At 46.8% G+C, this 19,389-nt stretch overlaps 1 protein-coding gene across 2 annotated transcripts; it reads left to right on the forward strand.

The window, feature by feature from the left end:
• Positions 1 to 5,459: 5,459 nt before the first annotated feature.
• On the forward strand, positions 5,460 to 13,097 carry YWHAH (tyrosine 3-monooxygenase/tryptophan 5-monooxygenase activation protein eta). Of its 2 annotated transcripts, none has more exons than XM_084819910.1 (2): positions 5,460 to 5,711; positions 11,706 to 13,097. In XM_084819910.1, the coding sequence occupies exons 1-2, from the start codon at positions 5,625 to 5,627 to the stop codon at positions 12,360 to 12,362; spliced, it is 744 nt and encodes a 247-aa protein (XP_084676036.1). In that variant the 5' UTR covers positions 5,460 to 5,624; the 3' UTR covers positions 12,363 to 13,097. The 2 variants fall into 2 exon arrangements, with proteins under 2 accessions (XP_084676036.1, XP_084676034.1); XM_084819908.1 differs by lacking the exon at positions 5,460 to 5,711 and adding an exon at positions 10,771 to 11,031.
• The last annotated feature ends 6,292 nt before the right edge of the window (positions 13,098 to 19,389 follow it).

The following is a 19,389-nucleotide window of genomic DNA, read 5'->3' on the forward strand; positions in this document are numbered from 1 at the left end:
TTTCTAGGTGCAAAGATTACTGCAGACGCTGACTGCAGCCAGGAAATCAGAAGACGTTTACTTCTTGGGAGGAGAGCAATGACAAATCTTGATAAAATAGTTAAGAGCAGAGACATCAGACTGACAACAAAGGTCCACATAGTTAAAGCAATGGTATTCCCCGTAGTAACCTATGGCTATGAGAGCTGGACCATAAGGAAGGCTGAGCGAAGGAAGATAGGTGCTTTTGAACTGTGGTGCTGGAGGAAAATTCTGAGAGTGCCTTGGACTGCAAGAAGATCAAACCAGTCCATACTCCAGGAAATAAAGCCAGACTACTCCCTTGAGGAAATATTAAAGGCAAAACTGAAGTACTTTGGCCACATAATGAGAAGACAGGATACCCTGGAGAAGATGCTGATGCTAGGGAAAGCGGAAGGCAAAAGGAAGAGGGGCCGACCAAGGGCAAGAGGGATGGATGATAGTCTGGAGGTGAAGGACTCAACCTTGGGGGAGCTGTGGGTGGCGATGGCCGACAGGAAACTCTGACGTGGGCTGGTCCATGAACTTACGAAGAGTCAGAAGCGACTGAGCGAATGAACAACAACAACTGATCCAAAAAAGCTCTTATGTTCTTAAAGACAGGTTGAAATATTAATGCCGTCTTGAGTGCCTTTTCTGGCAGCAAGGCAGGGAATAAATCAAAATCAATAAAGTCAAATATCCATTTCCCTCCGCTTTAAAAAAATACGTTTCTACACCACTCAATAGCTGAAACCCTCTGGATGGTTCCCAACCATTAAAACTATACAATGCAACACGACACAATACAATTAGTTTGTTGTTGTTCAGTCATTAAGTCGTGTCCGACTCTTTGTGACCCCATGGACCACAGCACACCAGGCCTTCTTGTCCTCTGCTCTCTCCCGGAGCGTGCTCAAGTCCATATCCACTGAATCAGTGATGCTATCTAGCCATCTCATCCTCTGCCGTCCCCTTCTCCTTTTGCCTTCAATCTTTCCCAGCATCAGGGTCTTTTCCAGGGAGTTTTTGCATTAGGTGGCCAAAATATTTGAGCTTCAGCTTCAGTATCTGTCCTTCCAATGAGCACTCAGGGTTGATTTCCTTTAGGATTGACTGATCTGACGTCCTTGCAGTCCAGGGGACTCGTAAGCGTCTTCTCCAACACCACAGTTCGAAGGCATCAATTATTTGTCGCTCAGCCTTCCATATAATCCAGCTCTCACAGCCGTACGTTGCTACTGGGAAAACCATAGCTTTGATTAGACGGACCTTTGTCGGCAAGGTGATGTCTCTGCTTCTTACTGTGCTGTCTAGGTTTGCCGTAGCTTTCCTCCCAAGGAGCAAGCGTCTTTTAATTTCATGGCTACAGTCACTGTCTGCAGTGATCTTGGAGCCCAAGAAAATAAAATCTGTCACTGCTTCCATTTCTTCCCCTTCTATATGCCAGGAAGTGATGGGGCCAGATGCCATGATCTTCGTTTTTTTAATGTTGAGTTTCAGACCAGCTTTTGCACTCTCCTCTTTCACCCTCAACAAGAGCCTCTTTAGATCCTCTTTGCTTTCTGCCATTAGGATGGTATCGTTTGCGTATCTGAGGTTGTTGATAATTCTCCCGGCAATCTTAATTCTGACCTGTGATTCATCCAACCCGGCGTTTCTCATGATGTACTCTGCATATAAGTTAAATAAGCTGGGCGACAATATACAGCCTTGTTATACTCCTTTCCCAATTTTGAACCAATCGGTTGTTCCATGTCCGGTTCTTACTGCTGCTTCTTGCCCCTTGTACAGGTTTCTCAGGAGACAGGTAAACTGGTCTGGTACCCCCATCTCTTTAAGAATTTGTCACAGTTTGTTGTGATCCACACAATCAAAGGCTTTAGCGTAGTCAGTGAAGCAGAAATAGACATTTTTCTGGATTTCTCTTGCTTTCTCCATGATCCAGCGAATGTTGGCAAAGTGATCTCTAGTTCCTCTGCCTCTTCAGAACCCAGCTTGTACTTCCGGTAGTTCTCGGTTCACATACTGCTGAAGCCTAGCTTGTAGGATTTTGAGCATAACCTTGCTGGCATGTGAAATGAGCACAGTTGTACGGTAGTTTGAACACTCTTTGACATTGCCCTTCTTTGGAACTGGAATGTAAACTGACCTTCTCTAGTCTTGTGGCCCCTGTTGAGTGTTCCAAATTTGTTGGCATATTGAGTGCAGCACTTTAACAGCATCATCTTTTAGGATTTTAAGTAGCTCAGCTGGAATACTGTCATCTCCGCTAGATTTGTTGTTAGTAATGCTGTCAAGGGCTCCTTGGAGGCCTCTCTCAGTCTAATCCAGTAGCCATGTCCAGACACAGACAAATGGATTCTTTTCAAAGCTTTATTCCTCTTTTACAACTTAACAACTCTACTGTTAGCAACTCGATATGAGCAGCAGAGGACCTATGCCCTACGTTGGAACTGCTGGTCCCCGTTTGAAAAGGAATTACTAGCAGACCCCTGAACTTAAGGACTAGGGAGAGTCCCTCCTTTTCCCTTGGATCCTCTGGGCGCAGCCGTTGTTTGCGCGCCAACCAGGCACTACGCCTCCTTTCTGCACCCTCCATTTGGCGCCGCTCTCTGCGTCAGCGTCGCGCGTCCATCAAGTCTGCTTCCCGCGCTCTGTCACTCCCAGGACTGCTATCTAAGCTAAGAATGCTGGTGGGAGGCATCTCCGTCAGCTGTTGGCCCTGGGAAAGAGTAGCGCACTCCTCTCCCAGGAGCAACACCTCTTCCTCAGAATCAGAACTACTCTGGGATTCTATGGGCTCAGTATCCACCCTGACATCTGCTTCCTAAGGCCCACTTGACTTCACTCTCGAGGATGTCCAGCTCAAGTTCAGTGACCGCACTATCATGGCTATCAGGGACATTCAAATCTTTCCTGTGTAGTTCTTCTGTGTATTTTTTCCACCTCTTCTTAATCTCATCTGCTTCTGTTAGGTCCCTGCCTTCTTGGTCCTTTATCATGCCCGTCTTTGCACAAAACGTTCCCTTGAGATCTCCGATTTTCTTGAAGGGATCTCTAGTCTTTCCCATTCTGTTGTTTTCCTCGATTTCTTTGCATTGTTCATTTAAGAAGGCCTTCTTGTCTCTCCTTGCTGTTCTCTGGAACTCTGCATTCAGTTGGATATATCTTCCCCTTTCTCCCTTGCTTTTCGTTTCCCTTCTTTCCTCAGCTACTTGTAAAGCCTCATCAGACAGCCACTTGGCTTTCTTGCATTTCTTTTTCTTTGGGAGGGATTTAGTTGCTGCCTCCTGAACAATGTTACGGACCTCCGTCCATAGTTCCTCAGGCACTCTGTCTATCAGGTCTAATCCCTGAAATCCATTCCTCAGGGATACGATTTAGGTCATACCTGAATGGTTTAGTGGTTTTCCCTACGTTCTTCAATTTCAGCCAAAATTTTGCAAGAAGCAGCTCATGATCTGAGCCACAGTCAGCTCCAGGTCTTGTTTTTACTGACTGTATGGAGCTTCTCCATCTTTGGCTGCAAAGTACATAATCAATCTGATTTCGATATTGACTGTCTGGTGATGTCCATGTGTAGAGTCGCCTCCTGTGCTGTTGGAAAAATGTGTTTGCGATGATCAGCGTGTTCTCTTGGCAAAAATCTATTAGCTTTTGTCCTGCTTCATTTTGTACACCAAGGCCATGTCCGCCTGTTATCCCAGTGATTTCTTGACTTCCTACTTTAGCATTCCAGTCCCCCATGATGAAGAGGACATCTTTTTTTGGTGTTAGTTCTAGAAGGTGTTGTAGGTCTTCCTAGAACCGATCAACCTCAGCTTCTTTGGCCTCAGTGGTTGGGGCATAGACTTGAATTACTGTGATGTTGAATGGTTTGCCTTGGATTCGTACTATCATTCTATCGTTTTTGAGATTGTACCCCAATACTGCTTTTCCCACCCTTTTGTTGACTATGAGTGCTACTCCATTTCTTCTAAGGGATTCTTGCCCACAGTAGTAGATATGATGGTCACCTGAATTAAATTCGCCCATGCCTGTCCATTTTAGTTCGCTGATTCCCAAGATGTCGATGTTCAGTCTTGCCATCTCATGTTTGACCACCTCCAGCTTACCTTGATTCACTGATCTGACATTCCAGGTTCCTACACAATATTGTTCTTTACAGCATCAGACTTCCTTTTCACCACCAGACACATCCACAGCTGAGTGTCCTTTCGGCTTTGGCCCAGCCGCTTCACTCTTTCTGGCGCTGCTCGGAAATACCCTCTGCTCTTCCCCAGTAGTATATTGGGCACCTTCCGACCTGAGGGGCTCATCTTCCGGCGTCATCTCTTTTAGCCTTGTGATACGTTCCATGGGGTTTTCTTGGCAGGAATACTGGGGTAGGTTGCCATTTCCTTCTCCAGTGGACCACATGTTGTCAGAACTCTCCGCCATGACCGGTCGGTCTTGGGCGGCCCTTCACGGCATGGCTTCTGGCTTCGCCGCGTTGCGCAAGCCCCTTCGCCACAGCAAGGCAGTGATCCACGAAGGGATTTTGCTCACAGCCTCCTAATTTGCTATCAACCTCCTAAAGCCCCTTTCCCTATTTCCACCTTCCGTCACGACCCCGCCCGCGAGTGCATTAGCAGGGGCGCAACCCTCCCTGCAAGCGCCGCTTCCGGGCAGCGGGGGCCGCGCTCCGGGGGGGGGCGGGAGGCAGAAGCGGCGGGGCCCCAAGTGCCGCCCGCAGGCGCTCGCAGCCAGGGTCCCGCCGCGAACGGAGGGGCGTCTCAGCCGGGGGGGGGCGCAAGCCTGGAGACCCCCGGCGACGGTTGGTGGGGGGAAAGGGGCGCGGCGCCGGGCAGAAGCTCGCCTGGCGGGATTCGGCCGCGGCCTGCGGCTCCGCGCCCAAGGAGACAAGCCCCGCAAAGCGAGGAGAGGCAGCGCGGCCCCTCCCTCCTTGCGGCCCCTCGCCGGAAGCCCGCTGAGCCGCTCCGTCCCGCCTCGCGGGGAGCCCGGAGGCGCCTCGGCCCGCCCGACGCCGGCTGGAGAAGGCGGGCGGCGCGCCCGAGACGCCGGCAGGGCCCTGCGGCGAGGCCGGGCGCGGGTGCCGCGGGTGCCGCGGCTGCCCCGGGGCGCGCCGCCGCAGGAGCCGTTTACGGCAGGTGACGTCACCTGCGAGGAGAGCGCCGGGCGCGCGGGCCCCCCCTCCTCGCGGCCCTGGCTCCGCCCCCCTCCTCGTTCACTATTGGGCGCGGGACGCGGGCGCGGCCCGGAGCGGCGAAAGGCAAAAGGAACCGGGAGGCGCGGCCGGGCGGCCAGCGCGCGCGGAGGCGGGCAGCCTGCCCGGCGCGCGCATTCGCGCCCACGCGCCGCCTCCCGCGCTTGCACACGCGCCCGGGGTGGGGAGAGGCGACGGGAGCGGCCCCCGCTCTCTCGCGCATGCGCGGGGCGTTGCCGGCGCCTCAGCCGCTGCCCGACCGCGAGTGCGCGCGGAGCCAGCGCCTTCGCTCGCCTGAGGGGAAGAGCCCGCCGGAGGGAGCCGCCGCCGCCGCCGCGACCGAGACGGACGAAGGGGCGAAGACGAGCCTCCCGCGGCGCCCGCCCAGCCGGCCCTCGCCGCGCCCGCAGCGGCCATGAGCGACCGCGAGCAGCTGCTGCAGCGAGCCCGCCTGGCCGAGCAGGCGGAGAGATACGACGACATGGCCGCGGCCATGAAGGCGGTGAGTGGAGCCGGGGAGGCGCGGCGCGGCGGCCGCCTTCCCGCCTGCGCCGGGCCCGGCGAGCCCGGGCGACGGAGGCGCGGCGCGGCGCCCTGGGGCGAGGCGGCGGCGGGCGCTCTCCCCGCCCGCCCGCGCTGCGGATCCGGCCGGCGCCCGCCTCCCCGCCCGGTGCCGGCGGCCTGCTGGCGGGCGCCGGGCGCCGCGCGTCTGCAGCCCCGGCGGGGAGGCTGCCCCGTCCGGGGGCGCGGAGGGGGCCGCGAGGGGCTCCGCGAGCCGCCGCCGGGCGGGGCGGGGCGGGGCAGGCGGCCGCCCCCCCGCGGAAGAAGCCAGCGGCGGCGGGGGGTTGGGCTGACTCCGCGCCTGCCCCGCGCGCCTCCCCTTCTCCGCCCTCCGCGCGCGCTCGGCCTGCGTCGCGGCGGGGCCCGCGCAAAGGCCCCCGTTAAGAAGCGCCGACGCGGGCGCTGCCGGCGGGGCGCGCGCGCCGCGGCACGCGAATGCCCCGTCGCGGGCGGCGTGCCCCTCCTGGCTCTGGCAGGCGAGCAAGCCCGTCGCCGCGAGGCCGGGCCGCTCTCCGGAGCGGCGCAGAAGTGGGGCGGCTCAGCCTCCGCCGTGGGGCAGAGCCTGCTGGGAGCTGCTTCTGGGCAAGGCCAGCTGAAGTGCGCGTTTTAATGTTGCTTGCGTAGGAGAACCTCCCAGTGGATCGCGCCCCGTGATAATTGGGCCCAGCCTGTGAAACATCTTGAACAACTTGAAAAAGGCTCTCTTGGCAATTCTGTCATTTGCATGGTACCTTCTCAAGAGTCTGGCAACCGACTGATCCAGAATAATTTTTCTAGTGTTTCTATCACTTCAACATCTAGCAGCATAAAAACATAAATTATAACTTATTTATAATGTATTTACTTTGAATGTTTATATCCCCCCTTTCAATTTGATAGTCTTGTACAATATAATGTACTATAAAGCCACCATGTCTTGCATATTTCACCTTTTTCATGTTGGGGATCCTTTTATTATGGGTTGATACTCATTTTTTGGCCCTGGGAAATATATTAGATTCAGTGAATGTCTACATATAAATGAACGTAAATTCCCTTTTCTGGCACAGGTGACTATCAGACATTGTCACCCTGCTATCATGTACATGCTTCGGTTATTCTTCTTACAAATACATGCAATCAAAATCCATAGACAGGCTTCAGCTTCTTAGGAGGTTAATTTCCCATCCCCTATCTGTTAACACTTTTGATTCTACTTCAGGCTCTTCCTTCTGCTCAGCCTTGGAGATAGTCGCAGTACTGGATGATTATATTTCTGCCCATCTGTCTTGCCGCATGCTGATTCTTTTCAACCTGAGCTACTGCGGCACAAGCACATTTCGGATCTGAGGCAGGCTTCTGTGGCAGTTGGGGGTTCTGGTGGGGGCGTTGTTTGTGTTTCATTTGGACATTTTAGTGACCCATTTTATCAGCCTTAATGGTATTAAATGGGCATGGTAAATAGCTTTGGTACAACTCTGTTTGGGGCATATTCTGGGGTTGGGTGACTTTGGTCTGGTTTTTGACCTACCTCTGATTATGATCCCAACATAAAATAATTTATTTCATATTGTGCAAACCGGGTCACTACCTAATAATACCTAAATTTTAATGATACCCCTTCTTTGTTTTTGGTGTAACTTCCCATTAATGTGTCTTAAATGTGTATATTAAAAATATTTAATATAGGACTGAAATGGTCATAACTGCAGTACTAATTGCTTTGATATTGCCTTACTTTGGCCAAGTCTTTTTCCACAGCTTTAAAGAAGTGATGGAATCTTTACTACGATTCTGGATGCTAATGCTTAGGTTTGGAGTAGGTTTTGAATTGCATAAAGTGGTTTGATGCTCTAGGCCTAAGACATATATTTGGAACTGTGTCTGATTGAAGCCAATGGTTCTTACTTACAGTGTGGTCATATTAAACCATGTTAATAATCTAATGATTTGTGCATGTTTGAATGGGATAGTCTTGATTTTTCTGTATCAACAATTCTGCACGTTTGAAATCATATTGGTTGATACTACCCCTTATATTTTTGCTACATAACTATTATCCCATTTCTTATGAGAAATGGAGAAGCCATGCTAATACACAGTGAAATAACAGCATGTCATTTTAGACTTGCCTTTAGCTATTCCAAAGATGGATAAAGATGATTTGCACACACTTTGGCTGTAAGTTTGTTGACCACATGACATTTTTGCTACACTGAGTTCGTTTTTGTTTATCAAAAGCATGCACACTGTTGTGTGCAGTGTCATACCACCGTCTGATGCGGTATGGGGAGCTGCTTGAATTCCTTGAATGTGACCCATATCTGCTAAATGTAGCACAGGCACAAAGTGAGCCATACTGTGAAAGTGGAGTTGTGGACTAGTATTCTGCTAGATTTGGATGGAAAGGAGAAAAGAGTAAATCTCTCTAGAGAGTTTAAATGTGAATGGGAATGAACGTATTTAATCCAGTAAAAAGGGCTTCTTTCCAATGGAGTTGCCTGTTGCTTTTGTATAGAAATCTGCACCCCTGCCATATACTCAACATCTGGATATTTTAGTATTAGGTAAATATTGCTTTGCAAAGCATATTGTGATGGGTCAGTCTCGTATGTTTCCAAAGTGGGCTGCACAAATGAGGGCCAATTTAAAACAGAGTATGTTGGAAGGAACTAAGGAAGATGGAAAGAACAAGCTGATAAGAACTTGTGATTATATCAGTGACATACATGCATAATGAGTTGGTACTGTCTCGCAAATTCCCAGCAGAGGATGCTGGATACGTAGAAGATGTTCCACTCATGCTTCTTCTGCTGCCTCCAGTTTTCACCCAGGCAAGCAGATGTCTAGTTCTCTGCAGTCAGATACTTCCTTTGCTAAGGACTCCAAGACTCAGTGAAATTACAGTTACATTTCTAGTTCCCAGTTGAGTGTGTACATGTACAAAGAAATAGAGCATTTTGTGTTATGCTCATGCTCTGCATATGGTGTCATTAAAATCTCCATGGGACACAAATGCAAAAATAAGAAACTTGTAAAAATGAAATAAATAGTGAAGACCAATCATTGCTGGTCAACCTGCCAACATTCTAGTAAGGACTAGTAATTTGTACAATATACATTTAATTGGATGTTTCTGAATCCAGGAGGTCCAATTAAAAACCAGGGATCTTATTCCTCATGCTGTGGAGATAAGTCAGTGGGCTAGACAACTGGCTCCAGGTCCTATAATTTAAGAAGCAAATTTTTTTTTTTAAGTCTTGTGGCACCTTATAGACCAACAGATCATAGAATCATAGAATAGTAGGGTTGGAAGGGGCCTATAAGACAATCGAGTCCAACCCCCTGCTCAATGCAGGAATCCAAGTCAAAGCATCTCTGACAGGTGGCTGTCCAGCTTCATCTTGAATGTGGGAGAGCCTACCACCACCCTAGGTAATTGGTTCCATTGTCGTATTGCTCTAACAGTCAGGAAGTTTTTCCTGATATTCAGCCGGAATCTGGCTTCTTGTAACTTGAGCCCATTTTTCCATGTCCTGCAGTCTGGGATGGTTGAGAAGAGATTCTGGCCTTCCTCTCTGTGACCACCTTTCAAGGACTTGAGCGCTATCCTATCTCCCCTCAGTCTTCTCTTCTCCAGGCTAAACATGCCCAGTTCTTTCAGTCTCTCTTCACAGGGCTTTGTTTCCAGTTTCCTGGTCATCTTCGTTGCCCTCCTCTGAACCCTCTCCAGTTTGTCTGCATCCTTCAAGCTAAGCAGGGTCAGCCCTGGTTAGTACCTGGATGGGAGACTGCCTGCAAATCAGGCTTCCTGCATTGAGCAGGGGGGTTGACTCGATGGTCTTGTAGGCCCCTTCCAACCCTATGATTCTATGACATTTTTTTAGATGAGGCCTAACCAGTGCTGAGTAGAGGGGAGCTAGTACTTCACGGGATTTGGAAGCTATACTTCTATTAATGCAGCCCAAAATAGCATTTGCCTTTTTTGCAGCCACATCACATTGCTGGCTCTTGTTCAGCTTACATTCCACAAAAGCTGCCACAATAAATCTGTTGATCTTTAGGTGTCACAAGACTTGTGTGTGTGGTGTGTTTGTGAATCTTTTCTGTAACAGACTAGCACAGCTGCTCCTCTGGACTCTGTAGCAACCACATAAGAAATGGTAGGTGGCAGGTCCGTGTAGGGGTAGAAAAATTCTTAGGCATCTGCACCGCAATTTTAGGGGTGTGGGATTTTTCCAGCCCTGTAAATTTCTTTATTTGTTCTATAATAATGCTTCTTTGGACTTGAGATAGGCATATTGTTTCTTCATCACATGGTATTAAAAAAACCCTCTGAGCCAGAGCGAAGATGCTTTTGCAACACTGTATCAACCATCTGCTTTGTGTTATTCCCAATATGTTGCTCAGTGCAAAGCAGATAGTTCCTCCCGCCCCCTTCCAAGGGTGTCTGAAATTATTTTTAATGCATTAGCAGCATGCCTCTTCCTAGTAAAAGCATCTTTATAGGAAGCCATGTTGAAAGGCAACTTTCAGATCCATCTGTTGAATCAGGCTTAGATTTTGACAGCATATTGTCCAGGACTAGTTATAATATACTTTGGTTCTAAGCTCTTATATACTATACCCAAGTATGTTATACCCTCCCCACCTTGGGAAGTTTCTCCCCTTTAAAGGCAGCCTAAAAATGTTAAATAAATGAAATAAAAACATATAGGTGATTGGATCCACAGCTGCCATGGCAAGCCCAATCCATCCCTGGATTCTGCATGCTCACAATAGTGGTAGCTGGGACTGGCAAGGGCCTCCTTCCTCCTCTTCTTTGCCTGGCATGTGCATAGCAGCTGACAGGGATCTGACCTCCTCTTGCAGGATTGCTGCGATACCACCCTTACGGGCAAAATGGGAACATCTTTTTCCATGTTGTCACCATTTCTTAATTTCCTTGTGCCTTCTTGGGTGTGTGCACACATGCTGTCTAGAGGAAGAGACAGTTAGCTCTATCAGAAACCAAATGTGACTAATGGACAAAAAGGGGTGTGTGCTTATGGAGAACACAATTTCAGTATCCAGGGTAAGAAAGATTGTGTTCAAACAGCTGTCCGATGAGGGGGCAGCAAAGGATCCAGGAGGAAACATGTGAGTCCAAGAACCATTCTCGGCGTGCCGTGGTGGAGAGCAGTGGTCCCATGGCTTCCCTCAGCGAGAAAGCGAGGAATGGCAGCACTTTTTTCTACCAGTTATTGGCTGACTTTCACACACACAAGGATTTAGAAAATCAAGTATGTGGAATTGGAATATTGATTTTTTTAAGGCTTTCCAAAATGGTCATTCAAAAAAAAAAGTTTTCCACACAACATTCTGGTTAGGCTGACCACATGTGACTTCATAACTGCAGCTGACTTTCTTTTTGGCTGTTTTGTTTGTTCTTGTGAGCTTCTTCCCATTTTTAAAATTACAAATTCCTGTTTAACCATGGATAGTAATATCTGTTTAACAGACTGCTGTCTCTGTAAAGTGAACAGTCCTCTCCCACTGGCCTTCCAACTCACGTCTCTTCCTTTCATATGTTAGAAATGTGAGAGAGACGACCATTCTGCTCACAGTACAAAGAGCAAAGTATGCTAAACAGTTTAATTAAATTCATATCAAATAAATAGTAACACATATACTTCTGTGTATGCAGTCCAAATGACTAAGTGTCAAGCTGTCTACAGTACACTGTCCATGTACAGAGAGCATGGAGAGGTCTTCTGCCCATTTTTGGGTTGGTAAGGTGGTGCTTTCCTTCCAGTGTCAAAGGACTGTTTGCAACCATAAGGGCACAGAAATCTCTTTGGCTTTTTAAACAGATAGGAGTACAAGTTGTATGCTTTTGTTTGGGGTTTTTGCTTGGTGGTGTTTTTGTTGTCCCCCAAAACTAGGTTGTCTCAATAACTTTTGTGTGCATTTGTAGGTGACTGAGCTGAATGAGTCCCTTTCAAATGAAGACAGAAACTTGTTGTCTGTAGCATACAAGAATGTAGTTGGTGCCAGACGATCTTCCTGGCGAGTCATCAGCAGCATAGAGCAGAAAACTATGGCTGATGGGAATGAGAAGAAGCTGGAAAAGGTGAAAGCATACAGGGAGAAGATTGAAAAGGAGCTGGAGACTGTGTGCAATGATGTCTTGGCCCTCTTAGATAAGTTCTTAATCAAGAACTGCAGTGACATTCAATATGAGAGCAAGGTCTTTTATCTGAAAATGAAAGGTGATTACTACCGCTATTTGGCAGAAGTCGCTACAGGTGAGAAGAAGAACAATGTTGTGGAAGCATCTGAGGCTGCTTACAAAGAAGCCTTTGAAATCAGCAAAGAGCACATGCAGCCCACCCACCCAATCAGGCTGGGGTTGGCACTCAACTTCTCAGTGTTCTACTATGAAATCCAGAATGCCCCTGAGCAGGCTTGCCTTCTAGCCAAACAAGCCTTTGATGATGCCATAGCAGAGCTGGACACACTCAATGAGGATTCCTACAAGGACTCCACTCTTATCATGCAGCTACTTCGAGACAACCTCACTCTCTGGACAAGTGACCAGCAGGATGAGGAAGCAGGGGAGGGCAACCACTAAAGAGCTTTTCACATCACAGCTTTCCATCAACCATCACGTCGTCATCATCACCAATACTTCTTTGCCACGATTCCACAATGTATTTAGTGCTAAGCATATCTGTAGTGTTGGCACAGCTGTGAGGTCTGCCAGATGCTACATCCAACAGGGCTTCATGGGCATTGCTGGACTAAATGGTGTATCAGCCCTGTTTACCATAGTGGCATATTGTGCAGAAAGGAATTTAAAATGAGGGATTTTAGTTTCGTTTGATTAATACATGGGTTCATAAAATAATGGGAAGTGACGCAAATTGATCAGAAATTGTATCTTTACATGTTCCTTTTGGAAGGAGTGGAGTGTGTCCAACTTGTACATGCAAAACAAAGAATATGCTAATCCCTTTGGCCAATGGAAATGGATATAAGCAAGTGTGAACTGATTTTGTCCTATTTACCAACTGTAAAATGTGAAGTTCTATAATGATCTGTGTTTGCCTCTTATGTGCACAGACTTGGTTTCAGGCAAAGCATCGTGAGGTTTTGATTTTGATACCTGCAAGTTTTTTTTTCCAGTTTTGGCTAATCATGGTTTTTCTTTTTGTAAATTCTTTAGCTGTTCAGTTGTCTGTACTCTGACAGCACTGTGTCAATGTTAGCCCATGTTAAGATGGATGATAATGAGATGCCAGACTTCTAAATTAAGTGTTTTGGAATTAAAGAAAATAAACTGCTGCTTTGGGGAGATAAACTGTAAGGTGTCCTTGTGTTTGGAGTACTTATACCATATCTACTAACTGAACTTCCTTACAATATTTAAAAAATGCAATAAAATAGACAAGGGTTACTAGAGGAGGGGGGAAAGTATATCCAAGTTTATCTCCAGTCCTCAGATGTTCCAACTGCCACTCAGCTGCTGAATCTCTCAGCCACAACAGGCCTGAGAGGAAATTATCTCCATCCCCAAATGGCTGCCCAAACGGCCAGATGTTAGTCCCTCAAAGGATAGGCATCCTAACCTGGTACCTGCCATCAGACACAAGAGACACTGGCAGAGCAAAGGTGTTTACAAGCCTTCCTAAGTTCTGAAATAGTGCATTTAACTAAGCATAATGTTAAATGTAATCTTGGGATTTAAATAAACCCTTCAAAACTGGAGACCTCACTGCTATCTGGAATTTCAGGGACAATGAAATGCAGAATGAACTTGTTACTCTCGTTTCAATGGATGCCTGACTAACTTTATCACTTGTGGATAGGACATGGATTTTTTAAATGTCCTATGGATGCAACTCCTCTTGATCAGTGGTATAGCGATCCTAAACAGATTCACTTTAAAGGTGGGGTGGACAACTTGTGGCCTCCAAATGTTTTGGCCTACAATTTCCATCATCCTTCAACAGTGGCTATGCGGGTTAAGGCTGATGAGAGTTGTAGGCCACCGCTGCTTTAAAGTATGCCTGCTGGTGTAAGGCCACACTTTTCTTGCTCCCTAGTCACTTCAGCCCACAAGAATTATCACATTTTCTGATGACTTCACAGATGTTCCAGAAAGCTGTCCTCTTTTCTTAACATTGCCTTCCTCATTAAAGAGAGACAATTAAAGGCAGTTCCTTCTCATGTCCTTTCTCCAGGCTCCAGAAAGACCTGGCAAAACCCAGCCAGAACAACATATTGACCTCAACCACAAGGAGTGAGACGGTCCCACAAGACTGCACAGAGACATGGCAGGCATTTTCTTCCTGCTCCCACTCAGAGTGTTCCTGTGGCCATTCATACAAGGCCCTAACTGACCCCTGCCCTGATATGGCAAGGGTGGAAGTGAATCCCTGAGACCCTTTAGCCTAGCCTTGTGAATTGCATCATATGTTCTGGTAGTCTTTGAGTGTTCTTCAGTATGGTTCTTGGATATCTTACAAATATAGGGGTTCTGGGTTTTGATACAATAATGCAATGCTACCGTAGTGTTTGTCACAGAATCCGAGTCCTTGTGTGTAGGTTGTTCATGGGGAACTGATTTGTCAAAGGTGGGGCAAGTACTCCACTCACAGCAGTTGCACTGCATGCTTAAGAAGGCCAAATGCATGAGCAAACCTGCTGATATTTGAGCCAAAGCTTTATTGGTCTGCAGATGTAACAGTCCTTCTGGAGCTAAGGGAGATGTACAGTCAGGCTAATTAGACCATGACTCAAATAGGAAGCTTGCATTTCATTTTCTCTGTTTGAGAAATTCATGGCCTAAGCAGAGAAGGGTTCAGCAGTAGAATGTTAATTCCCTGGGAGAAAAGGAGAAGCAAGGCCTTCAGCGTAGGTTTGACATACTTTAAAGCAGGGATGAGCAACTTGTGACCCTCCAAGTATGTTGGCCTACATCAGTCCTAGCCAGTTTAGCCAATGGTGAGAAATGAAGGGAATTGTTGGCCAAAACATCGAAGGTCACAAGTTGCTCACCCCTGCTTTAAATGTTTAAAACTCTTTACAACTGCTTAACTAGCTAATCAGAATAAAGGTAACAATATCTCAGTGCTCATTTCTCTTCAAGGATAATTGTAAGATCCAGGTAACAGTCTGTTGATTATTGCTACTGTTTAAGGTTTCAGGCCTAGGGCTTTAAAATAGAGGGTGCTGGCTTGAGCCCTTGTTCCATAAGCCTTATGTGTGTCTTGTAAGGTCTGGGAGTCCCCTGGCTCCAGCTGAGTTGGATTGTAAGGAGTGGTGGCAGCCTACTTTGCTGGATTGGTGTTCAAGCAAGCAAGCTTTTGTCCCTCCCTACACTGCTGGGAGTACCCATAAGAACATGAGCCATACTGGATTAGACCAAGGGTCCAGCTAGTCCAGCATTCTGTTCACACAGTGGCCAACCAGCTATTGACCAGAAAACCACAAGCAGGATACAAATGCAACAGCACCCTCCCGCCAATGTCCCCCAGCAACTAGTGTACATAGACATACTGCCTCTGGTACTGGAGGTAGCACATAGCCATCAAGCCTAGTAGCCAGTGATAGCCTTATCCAAGAATTTGTCTACCCCTTTTTAAAGCCATCCCAGTTGGTGGCCATCACTACAGCTTGTGGTAGCGAATTCCATAGTTTAACTATGTGCTGTGTGAAGAAGTACTTTTATCTGTCCTGAATCTCCCACCAATCAGCTTCATGGGATGACCTCAGATTCTAGTATTATGAAAAAGGGAGAAAGTCTCCCTATCCACATTCTCCACACCATGCATAATTTTGTAGACCTCTATCATGTCTCCCCTTACCCTCCTTTTTTCTAAACTAAACAACCCCAGCTGTTGTAACCTCTCAGAGGGGAGATGCTCCAGCCCCTTGATCATTTTAGTTGCCCTTTTCTGCCCTTTTTCCAGCTCTACAATATCCTTTTTTTAGGTGTGGTGACCAGAACTGTACACAGTATTCCAAGTGTGATCGCACCATAGATTTGTATAAGGGCAGTATGATATTGGCAGTTTTATTCTCAGTCCCTTTTCTAATTATGCCTAACATGGAGTTTGCCTTTTTTACAACAGGCACACACTGGGTTGGCAGTTTCATTGAGCTGTCCACCACAACCCCAAGATCTCTTTCTTGGTCACTGCTAGCTCAGATCCCATCAGGTTATACTTGAAGTTGGGTTTTTTTGCCCCAACATCCATCACTTTACACTTGCTTACACTGAACAGCATTTGCCATTTGGATGCCCATTCTCCTGGTCTGGAGAGATCCTTTTGGAGCTCCTCACAAGCCCTTTTTGGTTTAACCACCCTAAATAATTTGATGTTATCAGCAAACTTGGCCACTTCACTGCTCACTCCTAATTCCAGATCATTTATGAACAAGTTGAAAAGCATTGGTCCCAATACAGATCCCTGTGGGACCCCACTATTTACTTCCCTCCATTGGGAGAATTTACCATTTATTCCTACTCTCTTCTTTCTGTTCTTTAACCAGTTACCTGATCCATAAGAAAACCTCTCCTCTTATTCAATGACTGCTGAGTTTGCTCAGGAGTCATTAATGAGGAACTGTCAAAAGCATTTTGGAAGTCCAAGTAAACAATGTCTACCAGATCACTCTTGTCTACATATCTCTTGACACTCTCAAAGAACTTTAAAAGGTTAGTGAGACAGGACTTACCTTTATGGAAGCCATGTTGATTCTTTTTCTGCAGGGCTTGCCCTTCTATATGCTTACTAATTTTATCTTTAATAATGCGTTCTACCAATTTACCCGGAACAGACGTTAAGCTAACCAGCCTGTAGTTTCCCAGATCCCCCCTGGATCCATTTTTAAAAATTGGTGTTATGTTGGCCATCTTCCAGTCCTCTGGTACAGAACCACATCTTAGGGACATGTTGCATATTTTTGTTAGAAGATCAGCAACTTCATATTTGAGTTCTTTGAGAACTCTAGGATGGATTCCATCTGGGCCCGGTGACCTATTTGCTTTCAATTTATCAATAAGATTGAGAACTTCATCTTTTGTCACCACTATTTGCCTCAGTTCCTCAGACTCCCTTCCTGAAAACATCAGTTCAGGCACAGGTATCTGTCCTATATCTTCTGCAGTGAAGACAGATGGAAAGAAGTCATTCAGCTTCTCTGCAGTCTCCTTGTCCTCCTTCAGTACTGCTTTAACTCCATTGTCATCGAATGGTCCAACTGCCTCCCTAGCTGGTTTTCGGCTTCTGATATATTCAAATAATTTTGTATTGTTGGCCTTGATGTTGTTAGCGATATGCTCTTCAAAATGCTTTTTTTCAACTCTTATTGTCTGCTTGCATCGCCTTTGTGCAAGCTTGTGCTCCCTTTTGTTTTCCTCACTTGGGCAAGCCTTCCATTTTCTGAAGGAAGCCTCTTTTCTCTAATAGCTCATTAACCATGCCAGTGACCTCTTGGACTTGGTGCTGCTTTTCCTAATCTGTGATATACATTTTAGCTCAGCTTCTATTATTGTGGTTTTGAGTAACCTCTTGAAGGGATTTAACCCTCTTTACTCCCCCTTTCAACTTCCTTTTCACCAGTTCCCTCATTTTAGAGAATTTTCCTCTTTTGAAGTCAAATGTGACTGTATTGGACTTCCTGGGCAATTTCCCACTTAAATATATATTAAATCTGATAGCACTGTGGTCACTGTTTCCAGTTGGTTCAACAACATTTACATCTTGCACTAGGTCCTGGGTTACACCACCTAGGATTAAATCCAGGGTCGCCTCCCCTCTGGTTGGTTCCATGGCCAACTGTTCTAGGACACAGTTGTTTAAGGCATCAAGAAATTTAACCTGTCGTGACTGGAACATGCATTTATCCAGTCAATGTGGGGGTAATTGAAGTCACCCATTATAATAACACTTCCTCATTTGGAGGCTTCCCTGATTTTTTTTTCCATCTCAACGTCACCCTGAGCATACCCCATTCCTCCCTTCATATGGTACAGATAGTAACAGTCTGTTTGTTTGTTTTGTGTAGGGGTGGGATTCTTTGCCACAACCAGCAAGGATTCTTCATTGCTGGCTAATCTATTTATTACATTTATGCTAAGGGCAGAAAGAGCCCACCATGCATGCATAGAACATTTCTGTTATATGATCAGGATATGGTTCAGCCCACAATCCAGTGCATTTAGTTGCAAAACATGATTTTTAACATTTCCAAATTGCACCCATGGGAAACAAAAACCTGAAGTTGCTCACATGCAAAGTTAGACACACGCTCAAAAATATCTAGTCAGTTAAAAACCCCATCCAGAGCGGCCAGGGTTATGCTATAGCCATGGACGTGTTAGCCTTATTCCTCTGTACATTAGTGCACAGTGTGTTGAATTCTAATAGTTGTCTGAAGCAGCCAGTGCACATACATGCACACACATCAAATATGCCTCTGCTATAGTTGTCACTAAGATCCTTCCTGATCCCTGGAGTGGAGAATGAATGGAATTTAGAGGATATGGGACTGAGCTCTGGGAGAACTTGGTGACTCATGGGTGGAGCTGCCTGGCGTAATCTAGAGTTTTAGTAGTCCAGGTCTTCTGACAGATCGTGGTTTTATTGATTGGACTGGAGAAATGGTTGGCTACTCTGGACAATGAGGATTTTGGTGGGTGCGTACTATAAATGAACTCAGGTTGGTGCCCCCTTTCACAAGGGCCAGCCCAGCTCTTACATCTGGAACACAGCTTGCTGCCTCATATGGAGTCAGACCGTGGGTCCATCTAGCCCTGTACTGTCGACACTGACCAGCAGCAGTGGGTTGCAGGCAGGAGTTTTTCTTAGCCCCACTGAGAGACGACGGGATGGAACCTGGGAAATCGGATTTTGGTGTGATCCTGTCTGCAAATGCACATTAGCGCATATCCCTGCCCCCCAAGTTAAAAACCAGTCCGCACAACTCGGGAGAAGCCAGGCCGCTGTGGAATCTGCAGGTCGGGTTCATCAAAATCCAAACTCATTTGAATCCATTGAGGATTTCACTGACGTCCCTAAGTACAGCCCACTTCATCAGATGCAGCACTGGGCTGTAGTCCACCAAAGATTCTGCCATAGTACATTTACGAGCCTTGCAGGTGCCACCAGACTCTCTTGTTTTTGCTGCCACAGACTAACCCAGCTCTCCCTCTGGGGACTGCTTGTGCAGTGGCAGCTTGCACTCATCTCCTCCTGCCTCCAGTGCGCATCAAGACTAATCTCTCCGGGAGAGTTTTGTCCATTAATTTATGCATTAAACTTGTCAGGTGTGAATTGTGAAATATCTTTCAGGGTTTTTGAAACTCTACTTCAAAGAAGACCAGTCTTAATGAAGCTTGGAGCATGGCCAGAGACTTGGAAGTGTTGCAGGCAAATATTCCCAAACACAATTGTTTCGTTCAAAAATAATTATGGAAGTTAAAGATGATAGAACTAGGGTATTTATCTCAAAACTAAACAGGGCTGCACAATATTGATACTTCAGTCAGGCGAGGAATATGTTAATTCCTTCTGGCAAGATGCCTGGTGATTCATCCCTCTTGCCACCTTAACAAGCCTGATTGTTTATTAGCCATTCTTTATTCTATC

This window comes from Heloderma suspectum, chromosome 13 (assembly GCF_057233095.1).
Source record: "Heloderma suspectum isolate Gila_16-S chromosome 13, 16-S_ref, whole genome shotgun sequence".
NCBI classification, from domain to species: domain Eukaryota; kingdom Metazoa; phylum Chordata; class Lepidosauria; order Squamata; family Helodermatidae; genus Heloderma; species Heloderma suspectum.